Genomic DNA, 26,071 nt, shown 5'->3' with positions numbered 1-26,071 from the left:
GGTTGGAGCATCATCCCATAAAACAAAAGGTTTCGGTTTGATTTCTCTTCAAGGCACATACCTAGGTTGTGGTTTGATTCCTGGTCAGGGTGAGTACTGGAGGCAACCAATGGATGTTTCTTTCTCTCTCTCTCTCTCTCTCTCTCTGCCCCTTGCTCTCTCTCTAAAATTAATAAACATATCCTCAAGTGAGGATTAAAAGAAAACAGTAAATAAATACTGGTTTAAATAAAAATCTATCATCACCAAATCAGAACATCCTCACTCATTTTTTAAATTTTTTTATAATAGAAATATGCTTAGATTTTAAAAAATAGCTTTTGAATTATAGCTTAATAAAAATATAATTCACATACCATACAACTCACCCATTTAAAGTGCACCTGTCAATGGTTTTTAACATTATTCACTGAGTTGAATGCAACCACCACCACAACCAGTATCAGAATACTCTATCACACCACAAGGAAAGCCCTGCACATTAGTAATCACTTCCCATTTTTCCCAGCCCCCTCAACTCTAGGGAATCACTAACCTACTTTCTGTCTCCATAGATTTGTCTGTTTTGGCTATTTCATACAAATGAAGTCATTTATATGAAATGATCTATTTATATCACATGATCTAGTATGACCAGCTTCTTTCTTTCGCTTAGGTTCCTCCATGCTATAGTATGTATCTACTTTATTCCTTTTTATTGATGGATTATATTCCACTGCTTGGATATACCATATTTTATTTATCCATTCATCAGTTAATAGACACTTAGGATGTTTCTACTGTTGATCTATTATGAATAATGTTGCCATGGACATATGCTTTCATATACTTAGGAGTGGAATTGCTGGGTTACATAATAATCCTACGTTTAACTTTTTAAGGAACTGGCAAAACGTTTTCTGAGGTTACATAGGGACAAGGTCCCCGTACTCAAGCGCTGTCACACTCAGCTCTGCCTATGGCCTTCCTTAGCCCTCAGTTTATCTAAGACTAAATGACTTGAAAATGCCCCCTAAGGTCATCTCTAACACTTTTCCTACCCATTCTTTCTCCTTGACAGAGAAAGATGATTCTGTCTTATTTCTCCCTTTGCCCAAAAACAGAGACCTAAACTGAAAAAATCCAAAATATCTAAATAAAAACAAACAACAAAATACTAAAAACAACAACTATTTTTACATAATATCTTTTTCACATACTTCTTCCAACGATACTGTTGTAAATTCTGAACCAGGAGTTGAGAATAACCAGGCTGCTCCATTTCTGTTTTATAGATCAATTTACACTGGTTATTCATTAGGCTATTCTATAGCCTACATTAGGGTTACACTAAAGTTCTGATAAGAAAAGTTCTGGGGCAAAAACCTTAAGAATCTAAACTGAAAATCTTCACTAACAAGGTACTTGGCATATATAGTAAGTTCTCAAAAAAAATTTCCTATTAGTGCATCAAATCTGAGTATTTTATTAGAACCTTACTTAATACTCAAGTGGTCCACTGTCCCTTATTAGTTTAAAGTTCTATTGGCTTTTGGTTTTGCTAGCTTCTCATACAAATGAAACTGGATTAACAGAGAAAGAGACATACAAAGTACTAGGCACAATTATGAATCAATTAAATACAAAGAAAAACTCAATCTTTTCATAGAAACACCTAACTTCTAATGGCACCTAACTCTGAGATTTAGAATATTGCAGGCACTAGATGAAGCATTTTTTTGTAGTATTATATTTGATCCTCACAAACTTCTGTAAATTCTATACTCACTTCCATAGTGCAGATAAGGAGATTGGTGAACTTGCCCAAGGCTACACCACTAGAGAAGGACACAGCTTATATATGAGCCCAACTATCAGACTCTATTGCCTAAGCATTTACCCACTCTACTTTCAACAGGTATCTTATTAGATCAACCACTTGACACAGAACATCATGTACTAAACGTATTATCACAACCACCCTATAAGGCAGGTACTTACTCGTATAAACTCCTTCTTTGCAGAGTCATGAAAAGAAAGTTCTGCAACTTCAGCCTCAGAGGCCACGAGCCACTGAAGAATAATCCTTAGTTGGGGATCTACTGCACATGGCTCCATGTCAATATTCGTTATTAGCAGAGTCTTTCCATCTTGCCCCAAACCTAATATTTAAATTTAAACAATATGAAGTGAAACTCATTGATTCAACCCTCAATACTCTGGTTTTCCAAGGATATGTAGATATTTTCCACATCTTAAGATTCCAATGAATGTTTGGAAAAAATCCATCCTTTCTTAACCACACCAGAACATCAATTAAAAGACTTCTTTGAAAGGGCAAAATAATGTAAAACAAAGGGATATCTCTGATCATCCACTGCTAGCACAAATGCAAAACTATTTTGAGGCATGGAGTTGAAGTACCATATATGCCATCAGTTGTGTCAAAATTATGATCCACAGGTAAAGGGAGAGAAAATAAAACTATAAAGCCAAGATTACAATCAAAATACAAATGAAACACACAAATAAAAACCTAAATGGACTTTAAGAAAGCTTTATGAACTAAGAGAAATAGCAGCAAATACTTGTATAGCACACACTAAAGTAAGTATTGTTCTAAGCTGTTTAAATACACAAAGTCCTGTAATCCAAAACCACCCTACGACATAGAAACTATTATCATCTCTATTTTACAGGTGAGGTTTCTGAGGCAGAGAGATCCAGAATCTTAGAATGAGGAAGTGGCTGAGCCAGAACATGAACACGGGCAGTCTGGCTCCATGCTCTTAATCACTTCAATCTTTGGGAAAAATAGGAAAAATGTTACATGCAACCACTTATAATCCCAAAAGCAAGACCAGGGAATTTTCTAGTATATCACTATTATAAGTAAGATACTGCTCTCATGTTTCTTTTTTTTTTTTTTACTGAAAATTATGTTTTCACCCCAACCAGGTGGTTCAGTTGGTTGGAGCATCGTCCTGTGCACCAATAAGGCAATAAGGTGATGGGTTTGATTCCCAGTCAGGACACACACCTAGGTTGCAGGTTCAATCCCCGGTCAGAGTGCATAAGAGAGGCAACTGATTGATGTTTCCTCTCTCTCTCTCTCTCTCTGTCTCTCCCTCCTCCCTTCCCTCCTTCTCCTTTGTTTCTCTCTAGAAGCAATGCAAATTATATCCTTGGGTGAGTATTAAAAAAGTAAAATAAAATAAATTTTTTTAAAAAACCATATCGTCAGGTGATTAAAAAAGAAAGAAAATTACGTTTTCACCATAAAGTAGGATGAATCTCTGTTGACTGTAAAAGTAATGACTTAACACCCCTGCTTAATGATGGCTGAACAATAAGCAGTGCTAAGACACGGGCCATCCCACACAAGAAGTGAACAGCAGGGTCTGTTGGCAGATGTGGTGCCAAACTATACCAGTAATGGAAACTGTTTAGTCCCTGATTCATTTTTATAGTTTGCAGAGCATTCTAGATCACTACTAATTATTTTTAGGATATGTGTAGGCCCCTAATTTTTCATTCAAACAGCTGGTCTACATTATTCTCTTAAAATAAATGTACTGTTTTTTCCCTCCTCTCTCCCCACTGGCTCTCAATCAAAAAGGGGTTTGGTGCACTATGGTACTAAATATGGTCTCTGGGCCATTTTGTAACTCCTGCAGTGGTCGTGGGGTTGGGAGGAGCTGTCACCCCAAAGCTTCTCTGTACCACTGGCTTTCTCAGTTCAGGGTTCCTGGTTGTCTGACCTACGAGTGACCTCTCTCTTTAGAGAGGTTACTAAACACTAGTGAAAAGAGAAGGGACTGAAATCCTAAAACTACAAACAAAAATGAGGGTTGTTTCCTTAGAATTTCCCTAATTTTGAATCTTTCTATAAATCTACATCAATCTATTTCCTAAATTCTAATTTAAAAAGTTTTAAAGTTGGCTACAATGTTCTATATCATGAGAGATGACTATAATCTCATAAACTGGGTAATATTATTTACAAATAATCTCCTGATTACTACCTACTCACAAAAGAAATCCATAACAGCCTGGCTAGTGCCAAAAGTGAAAATTTCTAAATGAATTTTATATTGATATTAACTTGTATGTTCTCTCTTAATCATTCCTCAGTCACGTTAGTATTCATTACAGAAAATATTCACCACATGCATTTATACCAAGTATACAGCCTTTGGAATAACCTGCTCATAGGTATTACTTGGGAGAAAGTACATAACTTTTCTATATAAAAAAATCAACACTTTAACAAAAATAAAGCAAATATTACCTACCCTATCCATAACTCAAAAAGTATCAGCCCTACTTCTACTTTATATCTGGTGAGAAAAAACTTACTTCTAGAAGCCCTATATGAAGAGAATGACTACTTAGCAGAGGCATTAGAACTCAAATATAATCATCATCCTGGGTCTGAGGATTTTAGCTAAAAAACTGGTACATGACTTTCCTAAACAAGAAAAGCACAGTTCGTAATAAAACTGACTGGAAATTTAGGTGTTATAAAGTATATTTCAAGAAATTCATTTTGGCAATTTTCTCAGTTTAACCACTTCTAAAGAAATAATTAAAAAATAAAAATAAAAAACAAGTATCTCAAACAGTATGAATATTTTTATGTTCCACTCTACCAAAGACATAACTGGTATTTCTATAATTATGGGAAAATAAGATTTGGGGGGGGGGGGGGATTCAACAACCATCTAAATACAATAAAAACTCAGCTTCATCATGAACAGTTTTTAGATTCACTCAGACGGTCTAATATATTTGAATTAGGGATCACAAATCACGATCCTGAACTCTGTGACCAACGTATCTAGTATTTACACATTCAGAATTATGTTCATTAAAGAAAGAATTGAGTATTTTCTTCAAATATGTGTATGTGAGTGTAAGACTGGAATTCTGGAAGAAATATGAAGAAGGAATATGACTTATGTGAGATTATCATTAAACACTAATTCTAGAAGTTACCTGTTTGGAAGAAAAAAACTATGACATAAAATAAATTGTATCTTAGGAGTAAGAATTTTATATTTTGAAAATCATAATTATAGAGTTGATCATAAATTTTCCTCTCAAATAATTAAAGCAGCTCAGTCTTTATTTTTTAATTGTTTTTTTATTGATTTTAGAGAGAGAGAGAGAGAGAGAAAAACATCAATGAAAGAGACATCGCTAGGCTGCCTTCTACAGGCCCCCCACCAGGGATCAAGCCCAAAACCCAGGTATGTGCCCTGACCAGAAACTGAACCGGTGAATTCTTGGTTCACGGGTGGACACTCAACCACTGAGCCGCAAGGGGCAGGCAAAGCGGTTCAGTCTTTGTATCAGTGAGTACTTCATTAGTTTAGCAACAAAATAATACAAACTGCTCAAAAAAAGACCTGACACTGCACAAATTGGTTTAAGAATACCCTGATTTATAATGTAAATACCATTATTTGTAATAACCCAGAGCCTAACTGATGAAATGCACAAATACAAAAATTAGAGACTCCTATAGGAAAACTTATACAAAAAGCATGCAAACACTTTGAAAAACAAATTGTCATTTACCTTCTACATCCTCATGCTCTTCGTCTTTATCATCTGGCCCATCACTTTTTGAATAAAAGAACAGAAGCAGTTAAACTAAAAAGCTTTAATAATGGTATTAAAACCAATTCTTCAAATATGGTAAATAATGAATGTTACAATGTGATGTGTGACATTTAAAAGGGGGAGAAATGACAATAAAAAAGGAAGCGTTGCTTCTCACACCATTTCATGTTAAAATCTGAATTATAGATGATGCCTAGATAAGTTATTGGTAACCAAGAAGTTCTACTGGACCATGATATATAGAGCACCAAGTAATTTAATAATAAAATTTAATTTAAAATAATTTGAAGCCAAAATATTCTAATTTGGTGTTAGATAACACAGCATTTGAATATCATAGAATGCCACAAATAATTATTTATTAATACTTCTGCTGATGCCATTTATATATTTTTAATATAGTAAAAACACATTTTTCTTATATATGAAATAAAACCACATACAAAAACAAACAAAAGACCAAAAAAAAAAACAAAAACAAAAAACAGAAATCCTGTAGGAAGCAAGCTCTTCTTAATGAAATAATAATTGGTAGATGAAAAATAGCAAGCGGAGCAACACATGCATAAAAGTAACACATTTTGCAATTAGATGTCAATCATATCTTCTTAGCATAGAATTTTTTCATTAGATGTAATTTAGCAAGCAGAATTATGTCAAAAAATAGGAGAAAAGCAGCTTGATACATATTGGCATTGTAACCCACATTGTTTTAAGAATATGACATCATGCATTAGCGGTGAAAGACTCATCAGTTTTTAAGTTTCTGGACTGGACCAACCTGTCTGATGTTGGAAAGGATAAATTGTCCTCATACAAATCTCCTTCTAAACCAAGACTGCTCCAGCTACTGCTGTTACCATTACTGCCAGAGGAAGAAAAGAACAGAGCTGAACTAGAAAATGAATAGCAAAGACGACCTTGGTTTTCCTTGAAACAGCTTCTGTCAGTAATAACTGTGGCTGTTCTGAAGCGGCCACAATGGAGTGCAGCATCCACAGGGGTCAAGAGAGCCCATACTGCTACTGTAAAAGGTACCTGACAGCTGCAGAGATCTGGGTGTTTTCTTACTTGTCCTCAAGAGATCATAAAAATTACTCCAAATGTATATTTATTTTACAGATTAAGACAACAAAGTGTCTTTTAAGACAGCAAGCAAATGCATGAAGAGGTTTTACAATTAAATTCATTTCTATGTCAAGTTTCAGGATATACTTTGTAAAAAGCCAATACTCTTCAGTTTGGAATAAGTTTAAAAATAAAAAACCACAGGTTAACATTCTCTCAGGTCTTCAGACAGTGGAAACAGTGATGGACTTGGGGGGTGGGGGAGGTAGGCACCAAAATATAGTCCCAAAGAGACCTTTTCGAACTACTTGGAGAAAAAAGTTTTCTGATTTTAAAATACTCTTATTATGTCAATTACCTTCATTTCATATATTAGATATAATTCAGTAGGTGGCAAATAATATACATTTTCTTCAGAATATTGACTAACCACAGCTTATTCAAGCATTACACTTGTCTGGTTGGCCAGTCACTAATGCCACACAGATAACTTCTTTACTATGCCAATCAAAAGAAGAAAGCAACTATATTCTAAAACTGCAGCAAAGCAATAAAAAACAAAAAGCAATTGTGTTCAGAAACAAAACTAAATTCAATCTTTCAGATTTAACACCTAAACATGCAATTTTTAAAAATTCTAATCATTAAAATAATTAGTAAGCACATTAGTTTGCAGTGAAAGCAGCTATAATTCCCCATATTAGACTAGACAATTATAAAAATTAATATTTACACACACCAAAATTTTGGTTCTAAAAAATGAATTAACATAAAATAATTTTATAGGCATCAGTAAATGTTGACAAAGTTACTAAAAAAGGGACGATTATTTAAAAGTTCTAAGGAGTTTCCAAGCAATCTTGAATAATTTACATATCCATGTTTACTCTACCACTATCAAATTGTGCCAAACTATAATATATTAGAGAATAAAAGTTAAAACTGAGCAGTATCTTTTCACATATATTCAAATAAACATAGCTCTATCATAAAACTAAAAACAACCAGAATCTTGCCCATGTAGTCTGTTGTCAGACAAACCAAAACTGAGAAAATACAGAAATAGAGAGTGAACAGAGAGCTACTAGCCAGAGAAAATTAATGATCTCAAACACTGTATTTACTTCTATTAACAGAATGATTATCTAAACAACAAAAAAGTTATAAAATTCTTACCCATACACTGAAGATTCCCCCATTTAATAAAAATGAATCATCTAAGTATTAGATGAACATGAAAATAACAGCTAAAAAATGGTCAAACTCCCTCTATCTAATAGCATTCCCCCTCCGAGGTTGCCCCTTGAAATGGGTGAGATTTGAAGTCAGTTATTTACAAAATGCCACTTGTAACTAGGATGGCCATGTATTTTTCACCTAATCAGGGCACTTCTGAAAATAAAAGGTGTCACCATCAATAATTACACCTATAGAGAAGTAAACCAGGACTGTCTCCTGAGCAGACTGGGAGGTATGATCATCCTACATTAACCCAACATAAAACAACTTCATTTCTTCACTTAGAAATCTTTCTAGTTCATCCCTGAACATGGTCCTGCTTCCATCATTTTCTTTTATGTCTTTCATGTTTCCTATGTGAAGGACAGGGACATCGCAAACCACTGGTAGTCAGGGTCTAAAATTCTTTATTGTGGCTTTCAGCCATATGAAGAGTACTATCAATTCTGAAACATCTCAAAAATTATCTCAAAAATTCAGCAAGTTCATCCCTATCTCTTACCTAAATCTACTATATAATTTTTAAGAAATTCACAAACTGCTGAAATACTTGAGATTCACTTACACAGACCAGCTCTCTTTCTGATCAAACAATTATACACTCTTCCTAAACACTTGTGAAATTTTGAGATTATTGTTTCTTTTTTAACTGGTGCTCTCTATGGAACTTCCTACTTAGCAGGAAAATGCAAGTGTGTTCCAAACCTCTGAAGCCTTTAATCTCCTACCTTGATCTCTGTACCAGAAAATAACAGTTCCTATAGCAGATGTCATCAAAAGAAGAAACATGTAAAGCCATATACCTTATGTGTTCTCTGAACCTCCTGCATTAAAATCATCTGAGGTGCTTATCAAGCACGCAGATTCTTGGGACCCTCTAGTGACCTAGTGAATCAATCTCTGGGATGTGAGGCCCTGGAAATTGTATGTCCAACAAGCCTGGATGAGTCCCACTAACTTTTTCTTTGTTCCTGAACCTTAATACCACAAAGCGTAATAGTTCTTTGGACTGTGGTAGATTAAAACCACAGAAGTTTTTCTGACAAAATGCTATCAAGCCAAGTTTTCCCCATCCTAAATTCAAATAATTATTTTTCTGAACCTACATCCATTTTCCATGTTAAACATAATTATTTTAGCCTCAGCCCAATTTGGTTGTTTTGAGCGTTGGTTCTGTTAATGTCATTATCTTTTCATCTTCAGTTTTTATTTTTTACTGACTTTACTGGGGTGACATTGGTTAATAAAATTAAATCGGTTTCAAGTGTAAAATTCTATAATACATCATCTGTATATTGTATTGTATGTTTACCAACCCAAGTCAAGTCCCCTTCTGTCACCATTCATCCCCCCTTTACCCTCTTCTACCTCCCCCAACACCCAACCCCTTCCCGCTGGTGATCACCATACGGTTGTCCATGTCTATGAGGTATTTTTCTTTTCTTACTTAATCCCTTTACCTTTTTAAAAAAATATTTTCTATTGACTTTTTTAGAGAGAGAAGAAGAGAGAGGGATAGAGAGATATAAACATTGATGATGAGAAACATCAGTCAGCTGCCTCCTACATGTCTCCTACTGAGGATTGAGCTGGCAACCCAGGCACGTGTGTTGACTGGGAATCAAACCAGTGACCTCTTGGTTAATGGGTTGACACTCAATCACTGAGATATACTGGCCAGGCTCCCTTCACCTTTTTGACCCAGTCCAGCAACACCCTCCCCTCTGACAGCTGTCAGTCTGTTCTCTGTATCTATGAGTCTGTTTGTTAGTTTACTTTATTCATTGGATTCCACATATAAATGAAATCATACAGTATTTGTCTCTCTGAATGCCTTATTTCACTTAGCATAATACTCTCTAGGTCCATTCATGCAGTTGCAAAAGGTGAGATTTCCTTCTTTTTTTATGGCCAAGTGGTTTTCCATTGTGTAAATGTACCATCAATTTTTTATACAGTCATCTATGGATGGGCACTTGGGCTGCTTCCATATCTTAGCTATTATAAATAATGCTTCAATAAACAGAGGGGTGCATATATTCTGTCAAATTAGTGTTTTTTCAGATATATTCCCAGAAGTGGAATGACGGGTCATAAGGCAGTTCCATTTTTAACTTTTTGAGGAGACTCCATACTGCTTTCCACAGTGGCTGTACCAGTCTGCATTCCCACCAGCAGTGCATGAGGGGTCCCTTTTCTCCACACCCTCAAAAGCACTTGTTGATTTATTGTTTTCACCTTCATTTTTCAGTCATTCACAAGTGAGTATTTCTTATCACTAGGAAAATAATGCTGTATAGGACAGAGCCAAGTGCAGAGCCTGGTCGGTGTCTCCCTCTTTTTATCAAACTAGGTAACATGCCACATAGAGCCGTTCAACTGGCTACAGTCCTCTTAATGCCACTAGCCTCTCTAACCCTAGTTTTCCCATTTTAACACTGGGATTTCCTAAACAATGTCAACCCTCACTGAAACTCTAGGAGCCTGTGCTTCTCAAAGATAAGAAAACAATTTAACTGTTCATATTCTAGTCCAGATAAAGTTATGGAAAAGAGACAAATGACTTGTGATTGCCCCTACTTCCTACTACCAGTTTTAAAGACTGCCAGTTTTGGATCTAGATTTTAAGAAATATTGATGGTTTACAACTACATTTTAAGAAACTATGATGAAACAGATACTTTATAAAAATATTACTAATCCAAGTATCAAACAAAATACTCTGAGATGGTATGTTCTAGCAGGTGAGGAGTCATCTCCTTCCTTAGGCTCCCTCATCCCCTCCTCTAATAGTCTGCTTACCTCCCTCTCCAAGGGTTAATTCCAAGGCTCTGTTCACCTGGAGCCTTACAGGGTCCTTTCCACATATGATCAAAATCTCTCCTCTCCCTTGACTCAGCTATGAATGGTATTTATTATTTCCAATTTTCAATTAATGTGGATAAAGATTTTATGAAATTTTATTGGTTAGAAAATGCATGTATAGAGTTACGGATATAAGAAAAAATTGTATCACAATTAATAAAATATTCCATAACTTTACTCAGAATAAAGTAAGAAAAGTTATATATGAGGTAAGTGCCTTCTGTTAAACCAAACCATATTTTTTATAATGAGTTTATGTATTTTCAGTCATTCAAGTATAAATGCTCTGGATCATTTTTTTTCCTGAGTAGCAGGACAAGTAAAGAACCCTTCTCCCAAAAAAGATACTACCTTAAACTAATATCAGGAAAATTATAGGCCATTTTGATGCCTCTGACAGATAATTGTCCTTTTCTTACCCTCTAAAGCAGCAATTTTCAATCAGTGTGCAGCAAGAATTTTTTAAAAATGCAATACCTGACTACTTAGTCAGGGGCACTGACCTCTTCTCCCTTAGATTGTCAAATTAAAAATTTACAACAGCCCGGCCAGGAGTGGCTCAGCGGTTGAGCATCGACCTAGGATCCAGGCGATCGGGGTTCGATTCCTGGTCAGGGCACATGCCCGGGTTGTGGGCTCAATCAATGACTCTCTCATCATTGGTGCTTCTATCTCTCTCTCTCCCTCTCCCTTCCTCTCTCTGAAATCAATAAAGATATATTAAAAAAAAAAAAAATTTACAACAGCCAACACAACAATAGCTGTCCAATGTGAATGAATCAAAATTATACCTATTTTTCTGTCATGCTGGCAAAAAATATATTTTTGGTATGCTACAGAATTTTAGTAATTAGTGTATATGTGCTATGAGATGAAAAAGGTTGAAAATTGCTGCTCTAAAGAAAAAAAAGTACTCTCTTTAAAGTAAGAAAAAAAAAGTTTTTCCTGAAAATTTCATTTAAAGTCCAGGTAAAGCGTAAAAGGTATAAAATTAAATGTATGTTAACATTTTTCAAATCAACTATTGGCACATTCAGAGAAAATTAGCAAGGCTAATTACTACATTTAATAAATGTCAAAAATCATTAGAAATATATATATTGTAAGTAATAAAATACATTTTGAAAATAATGATAGATTTTCAAATTCAGAATTTTAAATAATACTCAATATAAATTAATACCTCATTTGAGATCTGAGGACCTAAACTATGCAATTACATGTAAAATTTTAGTTACCTTTCACTTAGATGATGAAAACTGCTGCTTTCATCCTGGTGTTCATCTTCAAAACTTAAATTGGACCAGCTACCAGTGCTGTCATCACCAATACTGAGATTCATCTGCTGGCTACCAAAAGATTCAGTTGACTGAAAATCTTCTATTTCTTTTAGACTAAAAAAAAAGATAAATTCAATCCAAAAGCATGAGGTTCTGAGTTATAAGACTATAATTCTTACAGATAATAAAGATAACAAAAACAAGAAATGATTTTCAAAGTCAGATCAGTGGTCCACCTAATCCCCTTTCTTTGTGTCTGCTAACAAAGAAACTTTGTAGGACAGTTTATTAATTTCAGAGTTAACTGAGGTACCCACCAACACCCATCCATCCCAAATGCAACATTTATTTAAATTCTCTTTAAATCAGTTCTTATTTTCAACTGAAACCACTATGAAGGAGCACAAGTTCCTAAGTTTTCCACCTGCTTTGTAAGGCAGTACTTTTATTTGTATAACAAAATAAAACAAAACCCCTTTTCTGGCTTTAGAAACAAACAAAAAAGTAGTTCAAGGAATTCTAGTACTGTCAATCAAGCCTACAGTCAAACTAGCCAACTCTTTTTAAGATTCCAAGTATGGATCATAACCCTAACCCTTCTCTCTTGCTTTCAATGAAGAAACATTTATATTTTTATTCTATCTTCACAAGAAAGGCTATTCACTGTTAAATTACTGTAACTGCCCAAACTACATTTTATTCTCAGCATAGCAGTTTAAAGTGATATTTTTAAACATGAATAGGGAAAATGTTAGTCTTCTGATCAAAACCCTCTAGTAGCTTTTCACCAATCAGAACAAGCCAAAGCCTTATAACATACTACCTAATGTGACAATCTCTCACAATCTCTACATTATCTCCTACTACTCCCACCCTGGCTCACTCTCTTAAGTCACTCAAGCCTCTTTGCTGTTTCCCCAACATGCAGTCCCACCCCTTTCCCTGGAACCCTCTTCCCCCCGATTTTCATGTGACTTATTCTCTCTTAGTCTTTGGCTCTTTGCTCAAATGTTACTTTGTCAGAGTTGCTTCCCCTGCTACCTGTTCAAAACTGCAAACCAGCCCACCCACTGCCATGCACGCCGCCATCACCAGCACTAACTCCCTTCCTTGCTTTAGTTTCCCTCCAAAGCACGTATCACCACGGGACATACAGTACTACACATTCTACTTATTTATTATACTATTATACAACATGAGGTCCAAGTGAACACATATTTTTGCCTGTTTTACTTACTTCTGTATCCCCAGCGCCTAGAATAGGTCCTAAACTGTCCCCACTTTGGGGCTATTGTCATTTTGTATTTAAAATATACTAACCAGAATTATATTGGGCATTCCAGCAATCACACTATAGTTTTGAACCATAACAGCTTCATCTTCTAGCTGAGAAAATGGTTAATACCTTCCCTCAAAGGGCTCTTGTAGGGTAATGAACAATGTATATGAAAGGAATATGTAGAATATGAAACAACACATAAACGTAATAGAGAAGAATTGTTAATTTAGGGTTAAAAATAATCCTACCTTTCTAAACAGAACCTAAGTAAGACATATATGATCAAGCTTAACTTTTTTTAATCCTCACCCAATATGTTTTTATTTATTTTTTTTAAATTTAGAGAGAGAAACATCAATGTGAGAGAGAAACATCAACCAATTGCCTCTGGTATGGGCCCCAACCGCAGATCAAACCTGCAACCTGGGTGCCCTGACAGGGAATCAAACCAGCAACCTTTTGGTGTATAGGGCAATGTGACAACCAAGCCACACAGCCAGAGCTGATCAAGTTTAACTTTTCATTTTGTTATAAGACCCAAAAGAAACTTGAAACTTACCTGTTAACAGCATGTTCAACATTCATGATCGCTGATGTCATTATGTCTGTGGTAAGGCTTTCAGCAAAGCTAACACCATCTTGTCCAATTCCACTATCAGCTGCCAAACTGGTATTGCTCAGCTCTCTCTCTGCCTTTTCAATAGCTTCAGCAACTATCTTCTCAGCAAGCACTGTCTTCTTATCAAGATCAACATGAATTTGAGGAACATCAAGGTGAAAAATTCTAGACTTCTGATAAATGTTGCTAAATTTTGAATTAGAACCTGGCTTACTGTGAGCAAGTGAATCCTGTCTGAAAGAGGGTTGAGGTGAATTTCCACTGCAGTCATGGAGTTCTTTATGGTCACAATATCTGCAAGTTTGACTTACAAGAGGTGACAACTTTTCTGCATAAGTGATCCTATCTGCTGCTTTTGTGGTCTCAGACACTTGGAAAACTGCAGATCCTAAGCTGAGTTCCATAGTGTCATTCACTACTTTTTTAGCATACTGTTCTATAGCTTGAACAACATTCTCTCCATAACCATACTCATTTAAACTGCCTGTACTGTGGTAAAATCTGTGATTTTGTGGGGAAGGCTGAAGAGACTTAGGAAAATCTAGCTCAATGTGAGACTCGGTATCTTCATCACATCCAGATTTTTCATAAAGGCAAGAATCTGTTGAGGATTTTGGCAAGCTAACTGCAGACATTGTCAGCTCTTTTTGAACATCTCTGGTTATGCTATGAGCGAGAGAGGTTGAAAAACTATACAGTTTAGAGCATTCATTTCCATATGTATCCTGTGTCCACTCACAAGTTTGATTTTTACAGAGGTAACCTCCATTTCTTTTACTTTGTCTTTTTTTATCTACTTCTTGGTGGTGTTTTTTATTTAAGAACATTAAGAGTTCATTGTTGGCTTTCACCTGTGAGCTCTGCACAAGGAACATTTTTGAGTTGCACTTCATTTTGGCTGTCTTAGCTGCTTCTTGCAATCCTGATTTGACCGATCGATAAGCAAGTCTATTGGCATACTGATCCATTATTAACTCACTATTACCACCTTCCTGTTTTAGTATTTGGATAATGTGACCTGCATATTCGTCTGTCACACTTTCACAGCTGGGATACTTGTATGTCAGACCTGACATATAAGAGCTTGGTGGTAATGAAAGAATAAACGGATCAACTTCTCTTGGGTGTGCTACAGTCTCTATATTCAACTTCTCTTCTGATCTATAATCTTGGTCACCATCACTGTAACAACTGTTGTTCTTTTCACTGAAAAGCACATAACTTCTACCTTTGGCTATTTTCTCAGCTTCAGTAATGACTTCTGCTGCCATATCACCTGCAAAATTGCATAATGTTTGTAAATTTTCATCTGAGTGATGCAACGACATAGATGATACACTTCTTTGACTCTGCACATTTAAGCAAGGGATTTTAATCTTGGGTTCTTGAATTATTTTATTATCTAAATGGGAAGCTGCCGTTTCAGTTGCAAGAGAAATGATGTGTGTAGTTAATGCTTCAGCAAACTGAACTTTTTTCTCCGAGTGCTCTGACTTCACATCCACTTCTGGACGCTCTTCACCTTCACTACTTTCAACTTCTTCTGAAAGAGATCGCATGAGTTTCAACATGAACTCTTCTTTTTCAATAGCATTTTGTTCATTTTCAGACAAACTACCAACAGATGAGTAGTGAGGTGTAGAAGGTGGTGTAGCAGGTGCAAATTCTTTTGCTAATTCCCCCTTGAGCTTTTTGGTTAACTTCTTGATATCCCATTCAGAACTAGCCTGGGATGGTACTAGAGGAGTTGATGGGGGAGTATCAGGTATTACATTTCCATCTCTAATTTTCTGTTTATCTTCCGCATGCAAACCATCTACGCACGTAAGCACTGCAGATGAGAAAGTCTGTGAATGGGCAAAAGGACTTTCTTGCCCAAAAGACAAGGGCACAGGTACTGTATTATTCAAATTATACTTTTTCATTGATTTGTCCTTAGCAGATTCCTTCAAATCAGGTTTCTGACCTGCCACAGTTGAACATGGTAGTGTTTCTAAAGAAAATCCATGAGCTACAGAATCTTTACATTCTGGAACACAATCCTTTCCAACTAAAAGTGAGCAGTGAGTTAAGTGATCTTGAGCATCAAGACATCCGGGAAACTTCTCCAAGGTTAGCTGTGACTCTTCTCCAGGAATAGGCAAGTCTTCCCTGTTTACTGCATTTTTATCCACATTTAGGATCATTGATTTACTTTTATCTATGGAATGTTTAATAACAGATTTAGATAATCGATCAACAAACATGTCCTTATTGCTAGATTCATTCTGTTGTAGTGTCACTTGATCATAGTGGAAAGGAGGATTTCTTTCCTTTACTGTTTTAGTTAAACAATCTGTGTGTTTATCAACTGCTTTTGTAACTTTGAATGATGTCACTGACTCTAAAGTTTCATTTACTATCGAACGCACCATTGCTGCAGAAAAGTTGCTAATAATCACAGGCTCACTTGTTAATTTTGAAGAGTTTTGCGTTTCAACATCATCATTAGTTAGTTTAAAATCATTCTGGTTACTCGGACTGTGTTCTGAAGGTAAACAAATATTTCTGAGACAAGCTACTTCTTCTTCGTTTTTTGTGGAAACATCTGCTTCGGTAGAATCACCATTCAAATTACTATCACCAGATGACAGATGAGACTTTGTCTGATATGTATTAGTTGAAAAGTGATATGGGAGAAGGGCACTTCCTGCCAGAGGCACTGGTATAGAAGTAACAATTCCAGAAGTACAAAACAAGGCCTGCTGTACAGTATATTCTTTTTTATATGCCTGCATTGGTTTTGTCACCATAATTGCTTGACTGTTAAAAGCAGGGGTGTATGTGGAGGTCTGTGTCCATGGCACAATTTTTTCAGCACTCACATACTTTATGTTATCTGTAGAAACACTAACTGCTGCCTTTGTTGTAAAGGTCACATCAACTTGTGATAGCTCAATGAATGCTTCCTGTATTACAGACTCAGACAAATCTTTTGCATATGACTTCACTACTTTGTCTTCATAGTCAAATGAACACTGTGGAGATGCAGGTGTTGAGGGATATGAAAATTGACACACTTCCATAATACCTTCAAAAACAAGCTCTTCAGCAAGATCTGCAGCAAACCCAGCAACTACGTTTGTAAATATCTGCTTCTTTACATACTGTAAATCTTTTAAAGCATTTGATAAAGCTTCACTCACCAAAAAATTAGCAAGACCACTAATGGCACGTTCTTTCAGTGAAAATGCACGCTGCCTTCTCAGTTCATTAAAAGCCATCTGAAAAACAGACGATGTCAATTTGATGGCTAAGTGGCACAATGCATTGGTACAGGAAGAGACTCCTTTCTGCAAGTCTTTAAATGCACTGCCAAAACTTTTTTCCACAAGATCTGCTGCAAATTTTTGAATGCTATCTCTAATCATTAAGGGTTTATTCTTAGATTTACTTTTTTGATCAAGGCTTCCACTCTTAAGAGCTATGGTTTTATTTTCTCCCTTTTTAATGCTATTAATGTTTGACGTTACATTAGTATTTTGGGTATGGAGAACTGAGCTCAGTACTTCACATGAAATGCTATTCGCATAATCTTCATAGGTGTAATAAATAGAATCATGATTTTCATGAATCCTATCTCCACCAATATCTGTTTGGCAAAAACATTCAGCAGGTGTACAGCCTCCAAGAGGGCTAAAAGCAGAGGATCGAATGGGGCTAAACAAGCCACTGTCTTCCCCAGATGCCTTCACTGGGCGAGGAGAATCTGGAGCATCACACAGGTTGCTGTAAGGGGATTCTGGTTTACGAGGCGTTGGCTTTCTAACATTAGCTGGGGGAGCTGGACGATCAAACTTGAATTTTTGAGGATTCATAGTAGTGGTTACAGAACAAGATTTGACATGTTTGTGCCCTTTCTTTTTCGATGGCTTCCCTATGACAGGATCTTTCAGAAATGGACAAGAAGTCTCTAAAGTTTGTTCTAGTTCATCAAACTGATCAAAACTATCAAAAAATTCACTTACTTCTGAGTCTGAATCCTCTATATCATCTTTCATCACAGGAATTTTAGGTAACTCAAGTTTTGCTTTTAAACTTTTCTGATATCCTTCTTCATCTAAGAAAATAACCGGACTTGGACTTGAGCACTCCGATTCAGATGAATAGGCAGGAGAAGAAGAAAAAAACGTTTTCTGTGTATCACTACCTTTATCTGAAGCATTAGATGACCTATAGAAACTCCTTTGGATCCAAGGCTCAGAAATTGATGTTGTGACTGAACTTTTCACAGGTTGTTCTTTATGTCCCAGAACGTTTATTAAGGAAGTTGAAGGTTTAGCCAATGACTTCTGCAGCCCAGAGCTAACCAGAATCCTTAAATCATGGGTTTCTAACTGGTGACCAGAAGTAGTCTGTGAAGCAGCATCACACTGGCTCTTCAGTGCAGTAATGTTTACTCCTATAGAAAAAAAATAACATGATCAAATTACTCTTGGAACAGAATTTTTTTAAAAATTTAAATCAATGGGAGTAATAGATTTCAGCATAAAATATTTGTAACATGTCTCTTCTAAACTATGTTGTTTAACATTCATCCCAAGTCATTCTCGAAAGCAAATATACCCTTTACTAAAATAATTTCATTTTACCACATACTTGGGAGTACTTGGTCCATGGAACGCTTAGCATACTGTCACATGTGCTAGAAACACTAACAAGGTGATTCTGCCAGCTAACTCCTGTCAAGTTTGAACGTAGCTATGTTCTAAACACATATGATAATAAGGTAAACTGTACTACCAAAATAAGAACAGAAATGGCAAAACTAAAAACCAGATAGCAATGAACTTAAAAATCTCAAGAAAAGTAATTCCTTGGACAATTAGGAAAAAGGTGAAAAAGAATAAACATCAATAGAGTAAGTTGGTCTTAAAACTTTAAAAACTGAACTTTAAACTTGAATCCCCTATATAAAGAAGTAATCTAGTAAAGAACAAACCATCATTATATGGTTTTGAGGTCTCTTCTTCCTCTAAGTGCTCAAATGCAGTGACAAAGTCATCCTCTATGGATGACACTGACTGGTTAGTTTCGTCATCATCTTCATTAGCGGTCTCAAGTTGGCGCTTCTGATGCAAGTATGTATCCAGGGTGTATCTTATACCAGTAGCATATTTACTTAGGAGACTAAAGATAAAATCAATTCTGAGTCTTGGTAATGTAGGTGGTGACACTCTCATGACACAAAGCATTCCAGAATGATGACTCTTGGGAAAGATGATAAAAATATTTTAATTTCAAAACATATTATACATACAAAACATACTACCTGTAAATAAAGCCTAGAAATAACACAATCTCGGGGGGGGAGGGATAAAAAAGAAAGAAATACATGCATCCTGAACGATTTTTCTTAATCATTCACCTAACTTACCAACTACCCTATAAACTGCTTGAAGGCAGGAACCAGATACTATTCTATTTTTGTATCCCATTTTCCTTAGTGCACAGCACAGTTATCACCTTCTCTCCCATCATAAGAGAAGAATCCCCTCTTTTACCTAAATTTCCCTAGTATTACAATTTACAATAATGTTTACAGCTTTAATACAAGTCATCAGATTTTTTCCATACATACTATCCTTAAAAATGTAAATATTACAAATGATTTGTTCAAAAAACTAGAGCCTAAATATAAGAGCTACTCACCTCTTATAGTCTAGCAAACAAAACAAAGTAAGTATAAATGAAGATTATAATTAAGGAAATGAGGCAAGCAGTTCTACTTTTATGTGTAGACCTCATAATTACACAGTAGTCTTTTACACATGGAATAAGTAATTCAAATTTTAAACCTCCTAGAATTCAATTTTTAGGAGGTAAAACATTCAAAACATTTTTCTTTAATGAATTTTCAATAAAACAATAGTAAAGAACTAAAAGCTGAATGTTATAAAAGGAACTGTGTGGAATGGTAACATTTTTGTTTATAAAATTAAAGAACACATCTTCAGATTTCCAATTTACACTGAATTTTTTAAATCAGAAAATGAGTTAAAGTATGTTCTCTAAAACACATAGCACAATATTTATATAAATTTGAAATTGGCCATAAAGGGGGAAAAATTCTTATTGCTTATAAAAGCTAGAAGTTCAAGAAATCCAGAAATAAATTTTCAGAAAAAAATTAATAATTATTTGCATGCCACTTATGAAACTTTGCACATGAAAACTCTAATTTAAAGCTATAACCAAAATTATTCTAACCCTCAGTGATTCCAAAGCTTCATGAGTTAGATTCCTCATGAATCATACTTCCTCAAATATTTTTTTTAAAAAAAAGAAACTTCAAGCATTTAAAAGTTTAATACCCTCAATCAAATGTCATTGCAAAATTTGCCCTGAAAAACTCATTAGAAATGGTATAAAAGTTACCTGATTTAGAGGACCACTGTTTATATCTGGTGACTTATTTATATCCTTCATACAAATAATTTCATTTTCATTTAGACTACAGAAATGTAGTGAATTCAGAAGATCTGGAAGTTCCAAAGAAACTGCAGCTAAATCCTAATTTAAAACAATAAGACTTTTGTTAAGATTTCTATAATGTGGGACCCATCCAAAAATCATAAGGTCTACTGGTTAATAAATTTTTCAGTTCATAACAGTTAACACGTGCAGTCTATCAAACACAACCACTTTTTTAAAAATTCAAAAATAAAGTGTACTAAAATATTTTAATATACCTGCTATTTCTGTACCCTTTTGATCGTATTAATATGAAGCTACAAACATTTTTTACATGGTACCTCACACATCCATGACAATTAGGCTTAACAGTTTTTAGCTGCAAATGTCAACCTGCAGTCCTCTGGTTAAACTGTGAAATTTTTCATACAGGATTCTTACAGATTGTACTTAATTGAAGTTTAAGTTTTATATTTATAAAATACAACTCTATTTTTCTGCCTTTTCTCTCTGAAGTATTATATTAGACTTTAACTGATAATTTAATGGTGTAAAGAAAAAGAAAATAGCTTTTTTCCCCTCATTTGGCCTTTCTATATAAATATTTTACCCAGTTAAGGAATTACTAATGTCCTTGACCCTTCACAGAGTACTTTTCTTTATAATTATGGTTTTATCAGTAATTCTTAAAGAAGAAGTAGAACCAGAGAGAAATACTTTGGAATACCTCTCCTCTCTGCCTTACATTCTCAGGAATATGTCCTCTCTTGTGCCTTCTGCCTAAACTATTTCCTTTAGCCAAGGGTAAAATCAAGACACACAACAGAGTTTTCATTCATTATCACCTACTATGCATTGTTCACAAAGAACTAAATAGTGTTATTTCTTCTAAAAAAATAGTGTTATTTCTTCTTCTGCCACAAAAGGAAACATTTGGCAATCACAAACCTTAAGAAACTGCATGAGGCAAAACACAGAATGCTTACCAGAGCTCTTTGAGATACGGAAATTGAAGTTTAAGTTTTATATTTATAAAATACAAGTCTATTTTCCGAATCTACCAGAGCTTCAACCACTCTTTATGTGACTGAAGCTTTCCTTTGCTGATCCTAATCTCAACTATCAGCCCCTCTGTAAATTCCTGCATAAATCAAATAGGCTAAAATTTTTGCATTGGTTAATATTACTTTTTACAAATTTTATCATTTAAATTTAATTTTATCTCATTTATTTTACCATTTAAATTCTCATTGAAAATATAAGAACCTGACTGTTGAGGTCATATTATAAAAACCATCGAAATTAAAAAACAAGGCTTACATTCTATCTTAGGCACAGAATGGAAAAAAAGTTAGCCTCCAATTTGCAACCTTCTCATATAAATGATTTTTGTGGTCTCCTAACTTAAAACTGCTTTTCATAACAAGAATACTCAGTGAAAATGCTAAAAGTGAAAATTGCCAACGCATACTCAAAAGGTGATCTCAAAATGTCATCTTTTAACTTTAAACAGGAATGATGATAAGCAGAAGAGTTTAGTGTAAGTTTTTGGTTAATAAGGCAAATTTTCCGTATCTCAAAATTTGTTCCAAATAATCTCTCATGGTCTTTTTTAGTTCAGTAAATCGACCATACCTGTATATGAGCAGCATCTGTTTCTTCATTAAAACCTAGAAATGTGACCTGAATAAAAAAATAAAGCTCTATTAATTTGAGTTTTAACATTTTATCTCAATTAGATTACTAACAGCTGAGAAACAGAAAAAAAGTATATAAAGCATTAAAATACTGTCGCATACAAGTATCAAATCATTATATGGTACACCTGAAACTAATATGATGTTTTATGTCAATTAGACCTCAATTAAAGTAACTAAATAAAAATGCTGACTGTCTTGGACAGAACAATTAATTTTTTCAAAAATGATGACAAAGGCTTTTCCACCAAAGGTTTGGCTCCATAACGCAGCTCATCAACCTACCCCACATCTACTTCATTAGCATGCTCAATCGATTCTACTCCCAAAACATATCTCACGCACATCCACTTCTCTCCATTCTGGCTGCCAACACTTCTCATCTGCACTACTACAGTTCTCTTGCACCTGATTCCAGTAATTACCATGTCACCTGCCTGTCAAAAGCCTTCCAAGCTTCCCAGTTTGGTTCGAACTGAGGCCCCAAGGCTCTGGGTTAGATGCCTTCAATCTTCTCTCACTTTCATTTATACACATAGGCTCCCTTTCTGAGTCTAGAATATGCCCAGTATGTACTTGCCTAAGGTCCTCACAGTAGCGCCCCCTCAACCTGGATCTCTGTTCCTTGGATGTTTCCATGCCTAGCACCACCTCATTCTTCAAGATCCAACTTAAATGTCACTTCCTCAGAAAGGCCATCCCTGGAGAGGCCCTCAAGGTTACCTCCTTATTGACTCCCTGTGATATTATCACTTACTTCCATAAATGCCCTTATATAGAGATTTCTCTGCAGAAGATTATACAAATTAAATTTCTAAAGAATATCTAATGATATGAGGAAATGTCACATTACTAAGTAAAAAGGACAAGTTACAGAAAAATAATAAAGTATGCCCACAATTTCAACCTTATTTTTAAAAACATATGCATGGGAAATAACACTGGAAAGTGATACATCAAACTATAGTGATTAACTCAAGATGATGAATTACAAGTGATTGGATTTTTTTCCACTTTTATCACCATGGGGCTTTTTCCTCATTCATAAGATTAATGATAGTCATTTTCTTTTTTTATGCTTTTGCTATTTCTTCTTTTTCTATAAGGAATATGTACTGCTTTTATAACCTGAAAATAGTATTATTTTACAGTTTATATTCCCTTTGTCTTTGACATCATTGGAAGAAATATTTTCCATTTCAAGACAGAATAGTAAACTGTCTACTAAGGCAAGTACTTTGACTAAAAACATGAAATATTTAAATTAATAGCAATATGAATAATCAATTCTATGAATTAATGGAAAATATCATAGTTAAAATATAAAGCAATGCAATATACTTCTGATCTCTTTCTGATCATTAGGAAGCAAGTCAGAATCTTAAATTACCTCAGGATCTTTATTCTGATTTATTAGGGTTATTAATTCACAGAATTGTTACAGTTAATTTCTACAGGTCTAGGTAGGTTGTTAACCTCTAGTAGCTTGTCTCTTCATCTATAAAACTTAAGGCAATATAACTTCTCCACAGTTGGGAGGGTTAATCAGATAATGTAGAGGAAAGTGCCTAGTATATCACAGACATTCAATAACAGAGACAATTAACAAATTTCCTTCCTTTCTTCGAAAAGATACTTTGGGATATGTACACCCTAAAGTGAGACAGAAATTCCTTCTATACTTTCAAATTTCCTTTTACTGAATACTGAAGAGAAAATAAGCTGACTTGGTGTTTTGAAGATGCCTGTAGAGTCTTACAGATTCCATTGATGGAGGAAGGCCTCACCAAGGAATGTAAGCAGCTGGAGAGATACAGGCTGGAAAACTGTTTGAGGGCGAAAGGACACAGGAGACTTGTCACCTTGGCAACAACTGACTCTGCTTTATGAAAATAAAGTAAAAAAGGGGAAAAAAGATAATGGTCAAGAGCCATAGAAATGAGCTGATACAAAAAGAAGAGGCTCCAGTGAGAGAACACCATAGGCCTGAAAGGTGTGCTCATTATCCTATGGAACAACTTCAAATATAGTTTCTCAAGGAATAGGAAAGAAAATCATTCCCAAACATAATAATAATAAAGATTTTATTAGAACACTAATTTCAAAAAAAAATTTAATTAACAACCTAATACCTTATTTTTCAGATTCAATGACCTAATATTCTATTTCTCTTATTTTATGTCATAAATGTGTTAATGGACTATGGTTATATTGCAGAATAAAATATTCCTTTTTACAGTTAAAAATTTAAAGATAGGAAATACTGACATAGCAGCAAAACAGGTGAGCAAGTGATATATCTTTCCTTCAAGTAGTAAATATCTTAATTTCAAAATAAATTTAGCACTTTTTCATTCTGAATCAAAGTACTGAATTTAAACAATCAAGAAAACTAACAATAACCCAAAAAACAATCATAAAAACTAAGTATGTATTTCATGTTTCACAGTAGAAAATTTCAGTATTAAAGTTCTAATTACTGAATATTGTAGGAATCATCTGATACAGCACTGTCTGTCTAATGTTCAATAAGGCCGGTGCAATGAATTAAATGTGCTCATTATAATACACTAAGATAATTACATTACTGCATATTTAACAACGGTACTTCTTGCCCTGGTCAGTGTGACTCAATGGTTAAGAGTGTCAGGCCAAGCACCAAAGGGTTTTGGGTTTGTCCCACCCACCCCGCCGCACCGTCTGGCTCATGCAGGAGGCAGCCAGTAGCAACTAGTCAGTGTGTTTCTCTCATATCGATGTTTCTCTCTCCCTTTCACCCCCCCTTTTCCCTTCCCTCCCTCCCTTCCACTCTCTCTGAAAAGCAATGGAAAAAAACATCCTCAGGTGAAGATTAAACACACACACACACACACACAAAACAGGTACTTCTCATGCATGTATTAATATGTAAACATTTTAGGCATTTTAAAAACAGGAATGCAGTTCTACGGAAATGCATGAACATACATTGTGCTTTATTAGGAAAGGGTATAGAGAGTAATACGTCAAACCTCAGTCAAACTGGCATGTTCATCCTGCTTTAAACAGTCCTCTGCTGATATACTGCACAGTTCCTTCTCACTCTGTAATAAAGACTTTACAGACTGGAACACATCTTCACTGAAGCTCTGAAAATAAAAGATATTCTTAACTGATTTAATTCTAGGATAAGATAAAAGATCCAGGAGTTATTCTAATTTTAAATGGAGAGTAACTCTCCAATTAATATTCATTTGGCATATTATATAGCTTTTCATAAATACAGAACTCAATTCAGCTAAGAGAAAGAAAGAACAAATTGCTTAAATAGAGTTCCACATTCTCAAAACACACACACCATAACCCAGGCATTCAACCTACTGGAAGAGCATGGGGCCCTCACACCGGGTTCACTTACTCTTGCCTACATTAAAACCTAACGGACTGCATACTTGATTTCTAAGTCATTGGCAGAACAGAAGCAACAATTCATATAAGGAATGAGACACTGTGGAAGCTACAGTAAGGAATGCTAAAAACAGTGATTACTCTCATAACAAAGTTGGTTATGAGGGGGGAAAAAACTTATAACCACAAATAAGGCTTTTCAGGGACCTTAAGGCAGCTATATGATGAATGTGAGGGAAGGCATTCCAGATTTGGCAGGAGAGGATGTGACAAGTACTAAGTACCAAAGGGAGGGAAAAGCTACATAAAGAAAATAATGAGTATTATAATCAGACATAAATAGACCATTAATCTCCTTCTAACTTACTCTCCTGGTAATTTGTTGATCTGCTCCTTCTATCAGAACTATCCTTATTCCCCAGTCTTCCCCTGTAGAAATCCTACCCATCCCAAGACTGTGAAGATTTTCCCATCCCTTGGTCATAATAAATCTCTCTCAAAGTTCTTACAGTATTCATTCCACATTAAGGTCACTTAATCTATATCACAATATATTATAATTACTGTTTTCATTATG

At 35.0% G+C, this 26,071-nt stretch overlaps 1 protein-coding gene across 1 annotated transcript in view; it reads right to left on the bottom strand.

Annotated features, from left to right (window-relative positions):
• Positions 1-26,071, bottom strand: part of AKAP11 (A-kinase anchoring protein 11) — a 50,177-nt gene that overhangs the window by 4,508 nt on the left and 19,598 nt on the right. The window contains exons 3-11 of the mRNA XM_081127981.1: positions 25,119-25,235; positions 22,046-22,093; positions 20,375-20,509; positions 18,939-19,206; positions 13,898-18,398; positions 12,018-12,173; positions 6,389-6,472; positions 5,563-5,606; positions 1,981-2,141 (exon numbers count right to left, since the gene is read on the bottom strand). Of these exons, the coding sequence (XP_080984107.1) occupies positions 1,981-2,141; positions 5,563-5,606; positions 6,389-6,472; positions 12,018-12,173; positions 13,898-18,398; positions 18,939-19,206; positions 20,375-20,509; positions 22,046-22,093; positions 25,119-25,235 (5,514 nt within the window). The remainder of the gene's footprint in view (positions 1-1,980; positions 2,142-5,562; positions 5,607-6,388; positions 6,473-12,017; positions 12,174-13,897; positions 18,399-18,938; positions 19,207-20,374; positions 20,510-22,045; positions 22,094-25,118; positions 25,236-26,071) is intronic.

This window comes from Miniopterus schreibersii (genome assembly GCF_964146895.1).
Source record: "Miniopterus schreibersii genome assembly, chromosome: 2".
Lineage (NCBI taxonomy): Eukaryota > Metazoa > Chordata > Mammalia > Chiroptera > Miniopteridae > Miniopterus > Miniopterus schreibersii.
Note: the sequence above shows the minus strand (reverse complement) of the source record. Positions and strands in the feature narration are given on the sequence as shown.